The sequence below is a fragment of the Pholcus phalangioides genome, unplaced genomic scaffold (assembly GCF_987345545.1).
Source record: "Pholcus phalangioides strain wild (caught in Gottingen) unplaced genomic scaffold, Ppha-v1.0 ptg000022l_1, whole genome shotgun sequence".
NCBI lineage: Eukaryota > Metazoa > Arthropoda > Arachnida > Araneae > Pholcidae > Pholcus > Pholcus phalangioides.
In genome coordinates this window covers 41,002,389-41,024,502 of record NW_028301615.1, presented here as the reverse complement: position 1 = coordinate 41,024,502, position 22,114 = coordinate 41,002,389, and the positions used below count along the sequence as shown (strand labels likewise).

The following is a 22,114-nucleotide window of genomic DNA, read 5'->3' as shown; positions in this document are numbered from 1 at the left end:
AGACGGCCCTGTATAATAGCCCCAACCAGGTATTCCAGGATTCAACTGAAATTCATTTGTTCTTTTTTTTAATGTTTATTCATTTCTGTTATACTTTCAGTTTTTTGTGTTGACAGCAACTGTTACGAAAATAGGAATTATACGTATTTATGTTGATAAATATGTTAGTTGATCACCCATTGCATGTTAAATGATGATATCATCTATCTTCAGAGTTTCTAGATATTCGACAAGCATGTCTTAATGCGCTTTGAATACGTTTTCCATGTCTTTGATCATTTCCATGCAACAAAACAGTCGACAACAGGTCAATAATACTGTATGTATTGGAGAACTATAATATATAGTTTAGTTATCATTAGATAGATGGCAGCAGGTTCTCTAGTTCTCCCTTTTCCCTCCGCCAAATAGTCCAGCTAAGGGGTTCAAGCTATTTTTTCCTCCAGTGGCACCCCCTTTCGCTAATCGACGGTTATCCGCGGCTCCCCAGAGCAGTGTAACAAAGAGTCTCTTCGAAAAACCTTTGTCAGGGCCTATGCTCCGCGGCTCTGAGGAAACTTGGCGGCGCACAGTTTGAGAACTCCTGGTCCAGCTGATAGTGAGTTGATAATAGGTCAGTCGGTATGACCATCATCCATATAAAGAACCTGGTCAGCCATCAAAGTGATGATGAGATGACGATTAAAATTGGACAACGAACTCGTAAATTTGCTTTCGTATTCAAACTGTCTGCTGAAGCGATTTTAATACACAGTGATTTGATTGATATCAAATGTAGTGAGTGGCCATGTGTTCGCATCTGCACTCATAGCTGCCGTTTTCATGGGAAATCTAGCCTATACTGTATTCTGAGATGTTTATTTCTTTGATCCCGTTGGTCATTTTATCCTGTCTCTGCTAACTTGGATATCACTCGCGAAAAACGCCCATCACACAATTACTGTGACATCTTCCGCAGAGTTCTGTACCAGATACGTATCATCATTAATGAAAGCTGTTCTTTGCTCCAATCCCCAAATTTCAGGGTTCAGGCTCCAGCAACCACATCGGGCTTCGGAACGCCCTTTGAAAAGGAAGTCAATTTTGCCGTTGAATGATCTTTGACCAAATTGAATTCTCCTGGATTTCTAGTACACCATCTTGATCGAAATAGGTCCATGTCCTCTCTCAGGTTCGGTCTCCCTTGGCGGTAGATAATATTTTGTAAGATGCCAAAATGTGGCACTAAAGACTTCGATCGAGAAAGATTTGACGTGCAGTTGTTAAACCAGTTCTCAAACAACTTTCAGGTTTATCTGTTGTCACGTGACGTGCCGTATTCGAGTCTTCTCATCACTAGCACTTTTTTCTTCGCAAAGATAGACTACGCTTCGACGAAAGGATTCCCCCCTTTCCTACTTTTTTTCTACTGCCTGTGTGTGCGCATTTTCCGATTTTTCTACTAACGATTCGAGTTCGTAGATGAAGATCACAAACATTGCTGAACAGATCTCCTCACTTCACACGTGTCGCAGGTGACGTAACAACAGTAGTGGTATTTACAGTGGCATCGTTCGGAGGTGACTTTCCAAACCGTGGTGTGGCCGCGTCCGCAACATAAGTTGTCACAATTATCCAATCCGGTTGAGGTCTCATTGCACAACCTGTTTGAAGATTCACAGAAATTAAAAAAGAAGGCATTATAGGTAATTCGAATAATAGTGAGATATGCAAGTCATATCGAGGGAAAAATGAACACGATTTGTATGTAGTCACTCACCTTCCCTGAGTGCCATATGACCCGAGAGATTCGTTAGCGTCACAGTAATCGGGTGACTTCTCTAAATAAATCAGACCATCTTTATTGAATCGAGCTTCGGACGAAATGGGTAGCAACTTGAATCTCGTGCCACCGGCGACCCTCTTGTTTTCGACGACCTCTGCTTCCAAGTATTTCCTCTTCAATCTTGAAGAAAGCTCTCTGAGTGACGGCAGAGTCCGCCAGCACGTCTTCAGATTGCACGAACCAGAAACTCCATGACACTTGCACTGAAGAGTAAGAGCGGTGTTCGCGTTCTAAAAAGGAATAATTTCAATCAATATTACATAAAATAAGTATGTTACAAGCTTTAAAAACTTTAATTGCCCAATAACTCTCGAGCACATTTGTCTCGACTCTAATTCAAAACGATGGGTAGAAGAAAGATTTACAGGATACATCAAAACTCGTGAACGAAATTTGAAAGAATGATAAAAAAAAAACATCAAAACAAGCAGTTTTCGTAATATATGTACGTAACGCAAGTGTCGAACTACTAGACGAAGTTGTCATAGATCGCATAAATCGCTGGTTTTGCCTCGAAATACTGGTCGTCCACCGGAAGCGACTTGAAGCTATAAACAAGTCGCACGCAGTTGTCTGTATTCACAAGACAGCTGCCACTGCACAGAAAGTAGAACGCCGTCCACTAGAAACTTGAGAGAGTATTTCCGGTGATAGTAGTAGACGAGTGACAGATCCGGCAGAATTAGGATTTTATGTGTCTTGCCGTTTCTGCGCAGGTGCAGTGTGGTTGTTTACTTTTTTCCCCCGCCACTTGCAACGTTTATTTTCTCCTTTGATCTCTCTCTCTCTCTGTCACCTATCCCTCCCTCTGTTCTATTTCCACGTGAACATGAAAACTGAAATCGAAAGTTACCGTTCATGAGCTGTAATGATAAGTAGTAATCGATTAAATGTTATTATTTATTTATTCATACACAACACGAACGCCTTCTCCAAGTTTGTGCCACACGTCTCATTAAGTATTGACTTGATAAATGCAGGTCCTCTGGATCCATTGCTCCAAAATTTTAGTTTTTCAATACTCCCTCAGGACGTGTGTATTAACGAACACACTGGTCTGCACGGAGTGAAGTCGTGAACTGAGTATCGTGTAAGGGTCGCTTCAAATGAACAACGTCAGACGTCCCTAGTCGTCTGACTCAATGTCGGCGGTTGTAGCCCGCATTGCATTGTTACCCGCGTGTTGTCGCTTCCAGTAGACGATCAGCCTTACAGTCTTTTCTATCAAGGATTGCAGAAGATATGGCTGGTTTTACAAATCACAAAAAAACATGAATTTCATGTATATTTCTGTGGACTGAAAGCCCAAAGGCTGTACTGGAAGTGTTTACAAAACAATTTGATATGTAGAGTGTTTTTTTCACTGCTTTCGACACTGGCATATCAAGTACTGATTCGGGAATTTAATTTTTTAGAAATTTGTCCAGCTCTGCCAGATACAGCATTTCTTTAACAATGTGCAAGCGAAAGTAGTCAAAATTTTTATCTATTCATAGATCTAGACAAAAATCCAATGATACACACCCCTTTCAGTTCTGTACCGGAAACAATAGTTATCTTGAAAACAGCCATAAAACAGCTAGGATAAAGGGAATTTCATGTTTGTATTATCAAAATAGAATGTCAACAAAGTGTTTGAATAATCTTTTGCAACTTCAAGATATCCTAATGGAGACTAGTGTGAATTTGACACAGAGGTACTTAAGTACAAATCTTGCGGTTATACCATCCTAAACGCGTTTTATACCCGTTCCGATGTAGGCCGAATTCGCACGAATCTCAAGAAAATGATTAATTGTACGTGGGAAGATAATATCTCATTACTACTGAAGCCGACAGAGAAACCGTCGGAAGAGTGGTATCAACCTCGGGTGATTATTATTATATATGTTGTGTGTGTGTATCTCGGCTCTAATAGCTCCGTTCGGTGCTTCTGATAACTTCGGTCGAAGAAGCTGCTGCTGACAGGAGAATCAAAGGATCATTTAATCTCAATAAAACATCTTCCGCTGAGTGAATGTTGACAAGGGGTCGCGATCTTTCCGCTGGGTGGCTTAACTCCCGGATGATAACAAATAGGATAAGAGAGCAACTTAGCGAAATGTTTCCCTCTTTCCATCTCGATGAGTAAGTAGCTGCTGCTGCTCGTTGTTCTTTCGCTCGCACATGTACAAAGTACGTTTTCGTTATTATTAATCCGGAACGATTAAGATAGGAAAATTAAAAGAAAATCTGATTTTTTTTTATTCTCCTGTCAACATCGGAAAAAGACGTAAAAAGAGATATAATAAATTGTGACTCATCCCTTACCCTCCACCCGGCTCGACTGTTATGCCTATCCATCCTGATTCCGATGTTGCGGCGGAACTTCCTCCTACGGAATGGTTTTTCGGTGAATATTTTGGCCATCCGGACTCCGTACTTGACGTTGTCATCGCATCCACCCCATTTGAAGTCACCCGATGGCGGCTCTTTGCTTTTCTTGCCGCAAGAGCAAGTCTCGAGCGATCCTTCGCTGCAGGCTTTGGCTATCCCGTAAACGATGCTTGCCGAAGACATAGCGTGCACAAATGCTCTCTCTTTGGTACCTGAAGAAACAAAATTAGTTAATTACTTCACTAATGGATATTGTTTGTCTGAGGCGGTGTAGTAGGTACAGTATAGGACTCTCACGACGAATGTCGTAGATTCGAATCCCGTTCAGTTCGCTCAAGTTTCAGCCACTTCGTTGGGCGATTTGCCTGTTGTGGCCTTTATGTTTTTCATTTGTATTTGTTTCATATTTCTAGGGGCTTTGAATCTTTTTATACCTTTCGTTAGATCGGGTCCGAAGTTCGGAACTTTCCTGATTGAGGTGCAGTTCCACTTGGTGTCGGAAAAAGCTTCCTCGCAAGCTGTCATGGCTTGTCCTGCGACGGTGGCCAATATCGACATCTTCTCGAGGTTGGACTTACAAGCTTTCTTCTGGACTTTCAGTATCAGGTACTGCCTCGACGCGTGTACGCATTGCGATTTTTTATTCCATTGGAACGTACTGTTCGATAATCCCCTGAAAAGAAAAGAATATGCAAAGGATTCCATAAGTTTTTTGGACATCTTTTTTTCAGCCACCTCGTTGGGTACTTGCCTGTTGCTGCCTTTGTGTTAGTATTTATGATATTTTTATTTCTATCATTGCAAAGAATAATGTCGTTTTCTTTTTATGGTAATGTTCACTACACAAATGAGTCGACTACCTTGTTTTCTCTTTTTTTTTAACAGTATGTTAACCTATGTCTATGCTTTTTTTCCATTCATCCCTTGATCGATTTACCTATCCTCCCTATTTAACGTTTTATCCCTCTATCTCCCTCTATCAGTCCTCTAGAGGATAGAGTCTAGATTCATCTGTCCTGCTCTCCATCTCCCCATCTCTACAGATGGAAAGAGAGGGATAAATTGATGGATAGGAGAAATAAGTAGACCAATGGGGAATTGTGCAGACAGATTGGATGTCTGTACAATTCCTCTGTTTCCATCTGTACAATCTGTCTATTCAAATCTCCATCACTGTACTCATCCCTCATCTGTATAGCTCTCCTCTTTATCTATCTGTACAATCAGTGTATCACTTCTCCATCCCTACAACCTTGCTGTTCAACGCTCAAATTTGTCAAATCTCCATATGAAAAATCTGTTATTCTATCTATCCAACTTTCTATTATCTACCAACTATCCCCCCTATTCTTCTCTTTATTCATCTATCTATCCTCTCTAACAGCAGTGTAACTACCCATTCTGTGTACTCCATGTACCCATCCTCTTTACCCAGCTCTCCATCTGCACAATCCATCTATCCATTCCTCCATCCATACGATCTCTTTATCTGCACAATCTCACTATTTAACTCTTCATCAGCGAAACCATCTTCATCTACTCATTCCTTTTATTATCTCTCTAATCTGTCAATCCAACTCTCCATCTGAAAAATCTGTCCACTCATTTTTCCATTTGTAATATCTGTCTTTTGAACTCACCATCTCTACAATCTGTCTCTCCAACTTTTTATCATTCTACTTGGCCAATACCAGCTTTAGTGGAGCTACTAAAGCTGATGTTGACCTATCTTCATTTACCCATTCTGTTTATCCATCAGTGCAATCTGTTTATCAAACTCCCCATCTTTAAAATCTATCTGTCCATTTGTCCATTTGATAAATCTGTCTAACGACCTTCCTATCTTTACAATTCGTCTATCCAAAAATCACCATCTCTTCAATCAGTCTATATAACTCTTCATCTGCACAATCTTCAATTTGTCAAATCTCCATATGAAAAATCTGTTATTCTGTCTATCCAACTTTTCATCAGTCTACCTATTATATCCCTCCTATTCTTTTTATCCATCTTTCTATCTTCTTTAACAGCAGTGTAGCTAAGTAGAATTTTTTCAAGCCGGGGTTATGTAATTTTTCATTCCCAAGGGGTAGAGGCGTACGTAGAGGGGATGCTCAGTGGGGCCCGTGCCACCCCTCCTAGCTGACCAAAAATTAGAACAAAATTAATATTTCGGAGAAAAAATTTAAATATTGAAAGAAAAATCCTTTATGTGCCATACTAACCAATTTCTGTTGATTTAAATGCTTTTCGTAGGGTGGTAACTCAAAATTTCTCGGGAAGATAACTTTTGCGCCCCCTCAAGCTTTTTGTTCCCACTTCAAAGGTGAATCCTGCTTACACCTGGCCAAGGGGTGTTAGTTTTTACTACAAAAAAAGAAGAGTATAATGGTATATGTCCTTCCCCTCCTTGCGTACACCAATGCTTTCTAGCCATTTGCTTCCGGTATGCTTGCGTATGATTTACATTTGACGGCTGAATATAGAATCTTGCTAGCATTTATAAGTCGTGGAAACTTTTCTTTTTCCTGTTAGTATGTATATTTAAAGCACTGCTGGTGTACGTGTCATCGACACACACGCACGCAAGTCACGTGAATCAATAAAATCGTAACCGTTTGGTCACATCAAGGGTCAGTCTGGACGAGGAAAAAAGAAAAACCCTTCCACAGACGGCGACGTGCTTTCTGTCATGGATCTTTTTATCTGTTGTAATTCGTTGACCTTCGAAGATATCGATCAACGAAATGACATGTGATGCCAATATAAAAAAAAAGTAGTTCTGGTCAATAATTATACTTCCTCAATATCTAGCTTTAAGTATCGTGTTTCGATTCCAGATAACTCTTTTCTATACATATCTGTGAATGACGTAAAAATATCTCATCAACCAATTTTTAAAAAAGTCTCTCGTGAATGATTTCTGAATATGAGTATAGTTTTTGGTTTCAATTCTCTCCAATCTCCTCTTTCTCACTACGGACTGTAATTGTCTGTTTTTCTGTCAACAAAAGTTGTTTGCTAACTAAAGGCTGGCTTATATGCAAATGCGTAAATGCATATGCAATCGTATATTCTGGCACTTTCAATAGTTGGTGCATATAACTGCTTAAAATCACAGAAAATTTTGAATAAGTGCATATAATAGCATTTTTTATCATTTTTAGCAATATTGATCGCATTGTAATAATTTTTGAAAGATTATTTTTTCCTTTCATTCTTCAAATTTAATCAAATTTCTTTTAATTCCAAAAATTCTGAAATTTCGTAGCAATATTCATTCAATATGCGTTAGTATAATAAGCCTCCGATTTAGCAACCGACCAATGGGAAATGTTCCTAAAAAAATCTTGAATTCAGATTTTTGAATGGAGTATATTCAGTCATTTCTGAAAAATCGTGACCCCCCCCCCCCCCCGAAGTAGATTTAAGTATACCCTGTAACAATTTTAGTATAGATGGCGCTTCGAACGCGAACATTTGTCGAGAAAAGAATCGGTTGTTGTTGCCAGTTGGCGGCAGTGATGGTAACCATGGGAAATTTCCCATATTCGTGGGGAAAACGAGCCGAAATTTGTCGCGAGTAGGAAATTCCTTAACATTTGTGGGAAATTTTGAGAGTTCATCAGACAAAAGAATTTTTTGAAAAAAAAAAAAATAAACTATAATGCAGTGTAATACTTTTCTATCGTAAAATACTTGATTACGTATTTTCCTCGCTAGATGACAGCACATTTTTCGGAATACGTGACATGCACTTAGTTCCGTTCCTGTTTTTTTATCCGTTTGTTTACATCATAGTTTCCCAAACTTTTTGTTCACCCCATTCATCAGAACTTTTTTTTTCTCTCAATGCCCCCAACTCGAGTGAACCCATAGGATCCTAAGTTAAAATACGTAGCTTCTATCGCACTCTCTGAACCATTCCATCTGTTTTGAACTAAAAGAAACTGCGGGGGAAATAATTGTAGACACGTGTTATATATAATTGTTTTCCTTTTTTATCTCTAAACCATTCAATTCCTCATTCTCTAAAGTTTCCGATCGTAATTAATTTTTCTGAATTTGCTCGAATGATTAAATTTTAATCATTCAATTGAATCTTTTAACGGCTTCTCTTCCAATTACGAACACAACTGAAAAGAAATCGGTAGTTGATACATTTGTAACACTTTTTCGAAACAAAACAAGAAGAAGAAAAACATTGACCTCTGAAACAAAACGAAAAAAGAAGAGGTGATAAATCTTTGGAGTGATGATCGTTTTCTTTTCCAGATAATTTACTTTTGAGAAAGGCAACATCGTTAAAACAATGTTGAATTAACACCAACTACGGCAAAAAAATAAAAAGTCCATGTAATCGCTGCTAAAAAGAAATAAATTAAATGTGAAAAAAAAAAATGTCTTTTTAGTTTTTTCCTCTTCACCATCAATGAAAAAAACATACTTCAGATCTCTCAACTGTACTATGAAATCCACATTTGGTGGATTTTGCGTAAATACAAATATCAATTTTTTTTGGTTATTGTTAATACAGAAAATTTCTCTGAGCAACGGCGACATTTTTGGTTGATCAAGGTAGTATTTGAGGTGTCATTATTTGAATGATTTTTTAGGATATTGATTATCGGGTTTTCTTTTTATTTGCTTAAACAACACACAATTACAATCACATACAATACAAAAGAAAGACAATACAACGAAGATAAAAACATATACTGTGCAACTTTTACGGACCTAGTCGATCCGTATTAGAGATTAATAAAATTTTTGTATTTAATATGCAACATTATACGCTCTGTAAATGCAGAGCCGCCCTTCAGGGTGGCAATTTTCATCAATTTTGGAGTTTTTCTTTCATTAATTCTGAATTTGCATTGGATTCTGAATTTATTTAAAAATACAAATTACAGGCAAAAGCCCAGTTACAGTTTGCATAATATGAATACAAGATAAAGATAAAAACATATGTATATACAAAATAAAAATTTAAAAATATACATCATCATTATTACTGCATCTTAGAAATCGGTACAATGGAGAATTTTTCAAAACATTAGCACGATATGGAGGAACATAAAAAATATGACGGCATATAAGATTGATTCGTGGTCAATAAAAAGTAATAAGATTGATTCGTTTAGAATATGAGGTGCATCAATATCAAAGTGAAGAATTTTTACAAAAAACCTAGTCCCTAAGACGACGAGTTTCAAGGGAATCAATTCAAAGTTTTCATTAGTTTTTGTGTTAATTTACATTTAATTGTGTCTATATTTTTACGCATTCCTGTACAAGTGTATTCTGTGATAATGAAGGAATCTTTAGATGCCGATTCCCCTCCTCACGAACTTTATAAATTGGGACCAAAGAGAGCTCCGAAATTAGTTTCGCACAGCGCCCCGCCTTCTGATGTGGGTAGCCCTGTGTAAATGTATTTCAGATTTTTTAGAAATTCAAATTTTATATTGTACGTATGCATATTGTTCGTGGGAATCACCTGCTGAACTTTATAACAATTCATTTCTCATTTTTTTCATTGAAAAGACCACATAAAACCAATTTCAGTCGACCACCGCTGTGCTACCCGCGGTGATCGAATTCTCTGCCCACAAAACCCACACAGCGGTAACAAAGAAAATTAAAATACTTGGGAGAAAAATTAAATACAATTTCTATTAAAATATGGATTAAAATAAATGAAATCATGTGATATGTATAAACTAATTATACATAAATTAAATAAAATTATAAAAATAAAATACAAATCGTGTTGGATAAAATTATCTAAGTATGGATAGAGCTAACTTCTCGATTCCTCCCATCCTGATTATTTTATTGGTACCATCGGGAACGTGCATATTATAGTAGAATTTACGACAACAGGTGGTAGGCTATTCTCCATGTATTCACAACTCCTATTGAAAAAATGAACTTCCCGTGACATCACAACTTGCAATTAACTGATCGGTACTGATGTCGATTTGTTGAATATCCTTCACCCACAATGGTATTGTAAAAAGTTTTGAGCTGCGATTTCAACTGCATTCCTCACAGCAATGTTTCAACTACACTTTAAAGTTCTAAACGATAATTTTTTTAACAGTTGCCTTCACAAAAATGTTTTTTTTAATAGTTTTAAATTGAATTCTCCAGTGAGTTTTTCCAGTTACCATTTCTTCACAATACGCAGTAATATAAAATAAAGATATTTTAATACATTTTTCACAATATTTATAAACTTAACGCTTAACAATGTTTTGGCTACACGTTTAAAAATAATTATTTGGCTGTACTCTTAAAACAATATTTTGGTTTGGATTGGATTGGATTTTGAATTTATTGGCGAAAGGACCAATTTGGTCAAACTGCTCCAAAAAATGACCATATCAAAATAAGAAAAATTGTCCTCTTGTTATGTCAAGAAAATAAAACTGCGCATGATAAAAAGCAACGTGCAACTAAAACTATAATCTGTTGTAGAAACCAATGGCTTTGATGAATTTAAAAAATGCGAGATGCATCGCAATGTTCATTTAAAATGGCAGGAAGTGAGAGATGATTCTGACCAAAAGCGGTCGTGAAATGATGACGATGGTGTGAACAAGTAAAAGCGTGAGCAATGGTCAATGGACTTTGACAATGTGGGCACTCTGGTTGACTCTCTCGTAATAATAGATATGATTATGCGAGGCTACTGTGTCGTATGTATAACCGGGCAAGCAGAACTTCCTCCTTTCGATTAGTCCTGCAGCTCGAACACCAATGGCCAAGTGTGGGCTTGATAGCATGTAATTTGTTATTGATTTGATTGTTCCAATGATCCTGCCAGCGGCGATGCATCACTTCCCGGAGGATTGAGAAATGGTCACTGGCAGAAATGTTTTGGCTGCACTGTTCTCAACAATGTTTTGGACACATTGTTCTCAACAATGTTTTGGACACATTGTTCTCAACAATGTTTTGGACACATTGTTCTCAACAATGTTTTCGCTATACTATCAACAACGATATTTAAAACAATATATCTCTGTTACCATCAAACGCCTCCCTTTGTATAGGCCTCGGCCAACAATATTGTATAAATAAATAAACAAACAACGTTTTGGCTATACTTTATATATATATAACAATGTTTTTAGCTATATAGTCGCAGCAAAAATGTTTTAGCTATTCTCTCAGCAACAATGTTTCCGGCTATACTCTTAACACTTCGATACTTCTCCATCGATTTTACTTTACAACAATAATTTCTGAATATATTTTGTTTTTAAGTCTATTCCTCACAAGAACGTTTTCAATAACATTCTTTCTAACGAAATGTTTTGATTCGAATTAATTTTAATTAATTGTTAGACAATAATTAGAAATAATACTTTTCAAAACAATCCTTTTAACTAAAAATATGCTCGCTCAGATTAATTTCGCCTATAAACTCATCGCAATCATGTTTTTGACTGTAACCTACTTATTGTCTTCTCTCGTAGCAATTTTTTTCAACAATACTTTTCATAACAATTGGAAAACGCTTCAAATATTTTAAAGCTAATAAAAAATACCAAAAAATAAGTTATTCTTCAGTATTATTTATATTGCTTTGATGAATGATGTGTCAATGAGGATAAATTTTATTGCCTTTCCGGTTGAGAATAATCCAGCAAAAATCAATTATTCTTGTTAAATTTATTTGAAAATGAAAATTTTTTACACTTTTTCCCGACTATGAAATACTGCCATCAAAAGAAACACTACGATTAAAAACATAAACTTACGACTATATTCGAAAATATGTTATCATACAAATCTAGGCTTGGGAAAAAAATTGCGAACACATATAGACCAATACCAATAATACTACTTACAGCCATTGTATTCCTTGGACCAATGTTGAAACGATAATTATCGTAAATAGAATGGTATATCCGAAAATTCCCATAGTGAGATCAATGACGTAACCGCCGCAGATTTTATCACGATATTATCAAACTATTAGCGCGTCTATTATTCGCACGATTGTTTTCTCTAGAAGGTGTGAAGGATTCGAATGTTCCCGAGAGAAAATTTGAGAAAATGTGTCCGTTATTCCAAAGTTTTTTTCGGTAACAAAATACTTTTTTCTCTCGCTTCCGATGACTTTTAAGATTTTTTTTCTTTTATTATTACTTTTATCGCGATTGGAATACGTGACTGATTGGTCGTAGTCGCTTAATAAATGTTTCATCGGCTTTTTTCTGCCGATTGTTCTCACACATTAATTTCTCTCTCATCTTCCTTCTCTTTTATACGTAATTTTCTTATGAATGTGACATCTTTCCAGGATTTGCATAATGACGACTTCGATAAGTGAAAGCATAAATCGTATAAATTTCGAGGCACTTCTAATTGGGTGTTTTCTCGGAATTGGAAGTTCTCTTGACCATCGGGCAGATAGCAGCTATTCATCAATTTGATGGCAAATGACTAATGACTTAAAATGAAAATACAGGATTTTGCGAAGGATGTTCTTAAAAAGAAACTCGCAGTTTTTCGTCCAGTAAGGAAAATGTTTTAGATTCTGAAAACTAGATAAACTTCGCAAATAAAAAATCGAAATTTCACAGGAAAAAAAATTGGAAATCAGAAATTTTGCATTTATTCTTAAAAAAATATTCAAAAATTCAAAATTTTGTATTTATTCGTAAAAAACAAAAACTATAACGGTACGTTTTTTTTCAAATACAGTCGAATTCCGTTATAATGAACACAAATCACCTCGTAATATCATAATTTCGTTATAAAGGAATTCCAGATTTTTACATTGTTCCTATGTAAACTTAGCTGGGGAATAGAAAAGTTTTCATTAACCAATATTAAATTTTCATACCTGTAAGGGACGGTACTGTCAATTTTTCAAAAATCATTTTTTGGGGGGTATTAAAAACTTTTCATTTTTTTTCAAAAAATTTTCACTAAAACGGTATTTGTTAAAACGGGAATTGACTGTATAAATATGGGGCTAAGAATTATATCAAATTAGTTTAAAAATATTATAAGAGGATCTTATTTTTCAAAAGGAAACATGTATTTCTCCGTTACCAAACGCTACCATTTATTCCAAAACGTATTGCTTTACAAAAATTGCTTAAAATAGCCCAACAGGTGGTATGTAGGAATGGTAGAATATTTAAATTCTGTGCTTCTTGATCGACATTCAAGAGAGTTATCCACATTTTAATTTCGTAAATGTTCCGTTTTGAAAAAAAATTAGTGAAAATGTTACCTTTTGATTAAAGTTTGATCTGATCAAATCTGAAAAATTGGAAATTTCTACTTCACCTGTTGATACCAGAAAGTTTTAACTGGCCCAGGAAGGTACCATCACTGCCATCTCGTCATTAACATAAGAAACACGATCACATTCTACTGCGTCACCTCCCATATCGGACACTCCCGTTAGCGGACACAATTTTGAATTGCATCGACGGGACTCAATATATCTTACTATTAACAGACACTCCTCGTTAGAGGACAAATTTTTCGGTTCCATGAGTGTCCGTTATCAACATATGAAAAATACCAAAATATATGATTAAGGTGGATATGTTCCCTTTGATAGAAACGACTAACTTTATACATTGTAATTTCTACCATAAATATTCCAGTTCGAATAATCCCGGTTGCATAATCTGACAGAGCTTATCCCAAAGAACCGTTTCAAAGTGCACTTCGGAAAAAAGTGGAAATGTTCCCTTTTGAAAATAAGCTCCTCATATCAAAACTGAAGAAGGATTGTGTATTGGCTTGGAGGCAGTTCAAGCAAATTTGTAAGTAATTTTTACGTAATTTACGTAAAAATTTTTACGTAAGCAAATTTTTAGCCATTTTTGACCCTCCCCCCCCCCTGTCAGCAAAAGTAAGCAAAACTCTGACCCCCCCCCCCCCCGTCAGCAAGATGTCGTCACTACTGCCCCCTACCTCCTAACACATATTGGCGGGATCAGAAACGTACGCGGGAAGAGGGGCATAGGGAGTTCATGCGTCTCCCCTCCCAAGACGGGAAAAAAATTTTGACAAAAAAAATTTTTAAAAAATGAAAATTTCGAAAGCAAATACCTTTTTTTTACATGTTATTGTAATCGATTTCTGTTAATTTCAATGCTATTTGAAAGGTGAGAACTCAAAATTTCTCTTTAAGAAGTTCATTGCGACCCACCCTTTAAACCATATATGGTAAACCCTTGACCCGCGGATCAAATGTGTCCCTGAAGGTTGTGATGTGGCTTGCCCTCTGAAACTCAATTTTGTAAAAATTAACTAAGCGGCACATTTTTACAGATCGCTTAAATGACCCGTGGCACAATTCCAGAGCATTTAAGTGGCTCGTGGCACATTTTCAGATCACTGAAGTAGGCTCGTGGCGCATTCAAAGATCGCTCAAGTAACCCGCGACACAGTTCCAGAAGACTTAAACGACCCGTGGCACATTTAGAGATCCCTTAGTGACGTGGCACAATTTTAGAGCACTTAAGCGGCTCCCCGATGCGGTTCTACATCGCTCAAGTTACACGCGGAACATCTCCGGCATAATTACGTATCACTTGAGTGATACGTAATACGTACGTACTGATGCGTTGCACAGTTCCAGAGCACTTAAGCAGCCGAAACGTTTCCAGAGCACTTGAAGGATCCGTTAAACATTTAGAGACCGCTTAAGTGGCTCTAAGGGATTTATCATTAGGGAGAATGTTAGTTCAGGTGCCCAATAACTATCGAAAGATTTTTCTCGTTTTTGGCACATCGAGTAAGATGCCATTAAGAATATTTCATAAAGGGTGGTTGATGACGTAAACATCATCCAAACTCTTCCCCCCCCCCCGTCAGCAAATCGCATCGGAAACCCCCTCCCCCAACACCGATGCTGGCGTAATTACTTGATGACCCCTTGCTCGCAAGGCCGTCATTCCAACTTTTCCGGGGGGGGGGGGGGGGGCAAAGAACATATACTCAATGTTTGTGTATATATAATATACCATTTTTAGTGTATTTTCAAGAGCCAGGGGGCCGTTGCCCCCCCCCCCCCAAATGACGGGCCTGCTTGCTCGTAATAAGACGCACGGGTGCAAGCACTGAGCAAAATTACGACCAATTAAAAAAGTGCAAACTATTGAAGTTTCGTAGAAAATCCGTAATAATCAAATTTTTGCTGTCAATGGTTCTTAATAGCACTGATTCTTTTAAGTTCATTGTTTACAAACCACCCCATTGCCGAAACTCAATTAACTTGAAGAACGCATCGAAACCATTGACAGATTAAAAAACGAAAGAATTAAAAATGATTGAGTGTAAAACTGCAAACTTTCATGTATCACTGATTATATTGCGTAAGTTTGCAAATATAAATTTAAAAAAAAACCAGTACTTCACGCACACGTTTATGCAACACGTCAATCACGTCCAAAATTTCATAGAAATATACAGGAATAATAAAAAGGCTGTCAATCAATATTGATAAAAATTATAACGTATGTGCGTGTGTGTAATATTTTTTAAAGATTAACTGGAAGGAAATTCTAATAATGATATTGTAAGGATATGCGTAGTATTTCCACGAATAGTGTCCGAAGAGAATAAAAATTCTGTACAACTGATTCTAAAAAATGAATGTAAATATCAAAAAATCCTCGTCAGAGCAGTACTGTCAGCATCTGGCCTTCAGTAATTTCATCCGTATACCCCTAGAGATAATGGTGCAACCCTGTTTGCCTTAACTCCAGAAATGTGCATGCAGCCCGCGTACTCTCGTATATTGCACTAGAAATTTCTATCACGCGCTTTCTTTATTACACTTTATTCGTTTTCCGCTGTTGCTGATCAATAGCTCAGTACTATTGAATGGCCCCTCAAGTAAATCCAGGAGTACGCGTACCACAGGTTGAGAACTTCTAGCCTAATAAGATAAAAAGATGCCACCTCAGATCTTTCGGGATGGCAACGTGCACAATAATAATTGAAAGATAAGCAAAAACAACAATAATGAGCTTTCTCACACTTAAATGTTTTTATTACAACATCATTAAACTTCATCACAGATCACATTTAGAAATTACAAATCGTAAAGCAATTACAGCTTGCCCACAGAATTGTAACGTCGTTTGGTGCAGAGACACAGAGCATTAAATGCAGTGAGTATCTGAAGAATAGTTTTTACAACAACACATCTATTTGCTTTTCCAAATGACTAGGATACATTTGAAATTTGTCCATATTCAAATGAAAAAAAAATTGTTTGCCCAGAATTTAAAAAAAAATCCACGTCAAGAGAAATGCAAAACAATCTGAGAATCGTGTAATCTTACTACAGCCCATTTCATACTAATACATTATTTAACACCAATGTTTTCTTTTGATATACCGGCATGAAAAAAAATAACACTTCTTTACTACGCGGCATTGCTCCGATTGCAGCCTACATACATTTTTGAATACTGTATGAAGACATTTTTCAATCAATGAAATCAAAAACTAATAACATTTATTTTTGGAGGAAAAACTAATTTATGTGGAAAAAATGATCGACAAGACTTTTTTTCTAGAATATTTTTTCTAGCCGAGACTTATCCCCCGAAAATCACGGCATATAAAGGAGCAACCAAAATACGTAATAATGTACGAGATACATTTTTTCGAACAAGGACCGTTGGAAAATGACTTAAAACTAGGCGTTTTTAATTTCACGCAAGCGCAGTGTCTTTCGGCATCTCTCGCACATAACACTAGACAACAATGAAATTGCGCCTGACATAAAAGTATACAATTCCGAATGATTTTGACCTGCTGAACACGAATATCACCATGAAAAAGTTTTATTCCTGTTAGCACTCTGTTAACAGTTAAAAAGTGCTTTACGAGCGTTATATGGTGAAAAAGTGGCAAGGACCATTAAACAACGTTACCAAGGAAAATGGTCAACCTCGATGCTGTCTCTCTACAATAAGAGACGTCGATGAATGAACTATTGTGCAGTAAAACATTTGCGTTTCTATGTATTTGTGTGTATCGTGCTTTTATTAATGTTGTGCATCTATATATCTGTGAAATTTCTATACAGGGTGGATACTATAGCGACAGCCCAATAATCATACACGTGATTCCTTGTGAAATACTAATATGGGAAAGTGTTTTCAGTTTTTTAATTTGACCAATTATGGAGTTATAACGCATTAAAAATTGATTACGTCACTCTCGAATCCTGCAAAATTCACCGAACGTGCACCACGCGTATAAACTTGGCATTTTTAAGGTGACAGCAATGCTATAGCCCTGAGAGTAATCAAGAAAGCTGAAGCTGCAGAAACCAGTTTTTCTCCCCTTGTCCTTTCCCTCAAAAAATTTGACTTAACAGTGAATGGGAAAAAAATTACCATATTTCGGGGAAAAGTGTTGATTTTGGGAAAACAATTTTTTCAAATAGATCTCGTTTGGCTAATACTTTACATATCTAGTGATAAAATTGCCAATATAATGGGGCGAAGGTAACGTGTAATAACGAGATTAACATCACAACACGAAGAGGGAAAAAGCACCAATCGTGAAAGAAAATAACCGAACTCGGCTTCTAACGGGGTTGAATATTTCAGTTCACTTTCAATTAACAGCAACCAGCTGCATGGGGAAAATTTTTTTTTCGTTGGGTGTTTGGCGCGTAACTGACTGTTAGAAAACTGACACGTCACAAAATTTCAAAACGTTATAGCTCCCTTAAGATTCGTCGATTCTAAAATGGAAAACATTTTTCTATATTAGTTTTCGACAAGGAATCACATGTGTAATTATTGGGAGATCGGTAATATCCACGCTGTATATTTGTGTTGTTTCTTCTGTATACTTACTTTGTTTTCTATATACTTATGACACATTACAATACATTGAAACACAACATGTGTATCAAGTATTCGATTTCAGAGACAACCGTAGCCAATCCAGCTTTTCTTCATTGTCAAATTCATGTTCAACATACCGAATTACATAAGAAATGACTTTTTGTTTGGAACGCAGAAACTTTGTTAAAATTTGTTTTGTTCAATGTAATCAGACACCATTTCAAATCATGTGAGCAGTGTGTGAGTTTTATGTCGTAGCCTGGAAGAGTTCCGATCGATCAGCACGCCACCTAAGATATCCGTCATGGGAATAGATTGACAATCGAGATATAGAATTAAGAGCGGGAAATGTGACGAGCACAGACTTATAGCCAGATCGGTGAAACGTATGGTCCAAATGTCACAAGTGGTGGAAAGGTTCATAAATAGGTAAGGTTGTTCAAAGCAAACCGGAAGATAGCGCGAGATAATCAAAGCCTATAACCACCGATGATCTCGTACATGCAATCAACACTATAGTTCATACTTTCACCCGGCCTACCCGAATAAATCTCACCCATTCACGAACTTTTTCATCATTCGTGGCCATACTCACAGAATTAATCTCTGCCGTTGCCACAATTTTCTCAATCAGGAAGAGAATATGAATCTCAATTTTCTGAAACATTTTCCAAGCTCCCGACACGAAAAGTGCATACGCTGCCAAAAGGATGCAAAACGGAGTGTTCCAGTGCAAGGGGTGCCGGAAGATACCGCTCATGAACAAAGTTATTAATGTACGCGTTTTTAAAAGTTATTATCAAATGATCCTAATTTGAAAAATATCTCGTATCATAACAAAATGAAAACATGTTAGGAAAAAATATATAACAAGTACAAATTACTTTTTCTTGAATAAATTTAGTTTAAAAAAATCACTTGAATTCCGAAGTTCAACATAAACTTTGATTTCTATATTTTTTTTTTTTATGTAACATTTTACAAAGAAAGAAGATGAAAAGCGAAGACATTCAAAACTAGAAATCAAAGGTAAATAATAATGGCACTACAAACACGCAATCGAGTAAAAGTATAATATTTTATATAAGTCAGACAAAATTCTATATCATGAAATCAATTTTTCTGTACCATATTTTCTTACCGGAAAAAAATTCAAATTTTTTCCCGATTTTTACATTTGTCAAAAATTTATCTTTTCCTTTCTTAAATAAGAAAAATTTGTTCTCTTTTTTCCCTTCCACTAAAATCTATCGATTTTCTCTCATTATATATTCTTAATACATAAACTTTTTTTGTTCGAACAATTTGAATTGGCCAGAAAAATTCATTAAGATGAATACACATGAGAACTGTTCTCATCAACATTTTTAACAAACTATTATTTTATTTTTAAATTTAATGCTGAACTAATTCCAACAGTTTTTTAATTTTTAATACATTTTGTTTTTCAAATAAAATTCTCAAAATATCTCATTAAATGTATTTACAAAATCTCACCGAGCAGCAAACTTATTATCAGATCCCATTATATCAAGACTTTCACAAATTTCATTAATTAGTTCGCACTATTTACATTTCTGTACACTCACGGTTGGTACTCATCTTGAACATTTAATTAAATAACCGTAACCTAAATCAAATAAAAATTGAATGGTTGATTCCAAAATTAAAATAAATTATGAAAGAATACCACCTAAAAAAACTAAAATTCAGCTGTGGCACCTACGTGTAATAATAAGAGTAGAAATCTAAATAAATTAAAAATTTAAATTTGGCCCAATAAAAAAAATGTGAATTAGTAAAATTTACCCTGTAGCATTTTAACCCTTTATATCCTCATGATGCTTTAAAGTACTAGGTTAGATAATTTGTTTTCCCCTAATTAATGTTTCAAAAACTTTTTTTTTTTTTTGTCTTTATTAAGAACTAGAATGATCTACCAAATAATTTGCGTGATATTTATTATTATTATTACATTTATACTTTTATTTTAATTTATTATAATTTCTTCTTATTCTACTTTTCATGCCAGATATAAAGAGTTAATGAAAATTCACACAATGATGTTGCAGATTTAAATTATTTCAGCAAGTAAAAAAATGACAAAAATCAAAAATTCCAATCATAGATATCTCAACGAATTTTGATCAAAATGACATCCATACTTGTTATGGACATATTTTTCTCAGCCACCTCATTGGGCATTTTGCCTGTTGCGGCCTTGTATTTGTATAAATACTGTAATCAGGGTGAAGCATATGTTCACATTTGACATTCATTGAAATGTGTTCATAGCTATTTTCCCTTTCACTGTTTTACAAAACATGAAGGATTCTCCATTGCAATTTTAATGATGACTATTGATGGGGAAAAAATCTAGTAAAACTATTCGTGTTGAGGAAACAATATATATTTTACTGTATATAGCCAAATGGATCACATAAACCTAGTCTATATATGCCACTAAAAAAGACCAACTAAGAAAAAGACAAATTGTGGAATAGGTACATATAGCTCATCTATTTTTTGATTAACCACTATAGGAACTATCACTTATTAATAAACTTAACCTCTTAATAAAATAAGTCTCAAAATATAAACCCAAACATGTGATCTACGTACGTCAGAATATAAATACTCTAAACCAGAGTGGTTCCCAAACTGTTTGAAGAGCGACCCCCTTTTGACAAGAATTTTTTTGGCAACCTCTCTCCTTTTTTTCAAACTTCACTTTAAATTTAATCAATAGATGGTGCTTAATCAAGTCTGCATTTTTAAAGTTTTTTTTAAAACTGACATTCTGATAAAAATATGTCAGTGCTCATGCTTGTATGTGAGCAGATACATCAAACTGTGTTTCACAACGAATGAAAGTTGAATGATTGCAAGGCTTCCTTCCATCAAAACCATTTCGTCAAAATGTTTGACGAAATCATGTAGGTGCACTACATGATTTCGTCAAACATTTTAATTAAAATTTTACAGGGCTGTCTACTACTACTAAACCACACATGCATCTCGTCCATGTCCCTCTGCGGAAATTCTAACAAATTGGTACGTGTTGAAATGTGTGTGCATGTGTTGTGAACCTGACATGAAGTTTGCTTCTTTGTAATGCTTGTTATAGTGGTGTCATATATTTTTCAAAGTATGAGTAAGTGTAATGATTGAATATCTGTATTGTTGTATGCAGGGCTGTCTGCACAAGCATGAAAAACTAATGATTTTTTCTTCATTTATTGTGTTAAAGATTTTTCAATTTTAATGGGGGGAGTTTCCTTTTCCTACACCCCCCTATACTTTCTAATTCATTAGTTGTGTGCTTTATTTTTGACTAGTGAGTGAGTACATAGATAATAAGTAGCACAGCTAAAAGGTAAGGTATGTCTTAGGTTTGACATACATTGAAGTTGTGAAAGAATAAAATAAATTTATTTTAAGACGTCTAAATTTTGGCAAATCTTTTGCGCCCCCCCCCCATGGTGTCAGGACCAACAGTTTGAAAACCACTGCTCTAAACTAAACCTGATACAATAGATACAGAGTTGAGCCAAAACATTAAAACCAGCTGTACGATGTAGCCGCTGTGGTGGGCGAGTGGTCATAGTGACGGACTCGCATTACGAGGATCCGGGTTCGAACCCCACCGTCGCTGCAGTGGTGGTTCGGCTGAAGTTGGTTCCCAATGTTGAGGTGCAAATGCGAGCTGATCTCCCCATTAAAAAGTCTCACCACAGAGAGCAACAGACCTACAACGATAAATTATTCATCATTACCTTCACTCATAGTTAGAAAAAATGGTGGCAGATGGCAGCACTACACATAACAAGCATTACACAGAAACAAACTTCATGTCAGGTTTCACTACACGTACACGTGCATTCCCGCATGTACCAATTCGTTAGAAGTTCCGCAGAGGAATATGAACGAGGTGCATGTATGGTTTAGTAGTAGCTGTACGATGTACAAATGCCAGGTCCCCACTGCAAACATATGGCATGCATGAGTCAACTTAACGAAAGATGTAAATAAAATATTGGTTGTTGCGAGAGCT

General features: G+C 36.0%; 1 protein-coding gene across 1 annotated transcript; it reads right to left on the bottom strand.

Annotated features, from left to right (window-relative positions):
• Positions 1–929: 929 nt before the first annotated feature.
• LOC149070448 (protein Wnt-11b-2-like) lies at positions 930–5,657 on the bottom strand. Its single transcript, XM_089249325.1, has 6 exons — positions 5,584–5,657; positions 4,636–4,874; positions 4,136–4,413; positions 1,760–2,055; positions 1,543–1,643; positions 930–1,063 (listed from the first exon to the last, which is right to left on the bottom strand). Exons 1-6 carry the CDS (start codon positions 5,655–5,657, stop codon positions 930–932), a joined length of 1,122 nt encoding a protein of 373 aa, XP_089105451.1.
• Positions 5,658–22,114: the final 16,457 nt, after the last annotated feature.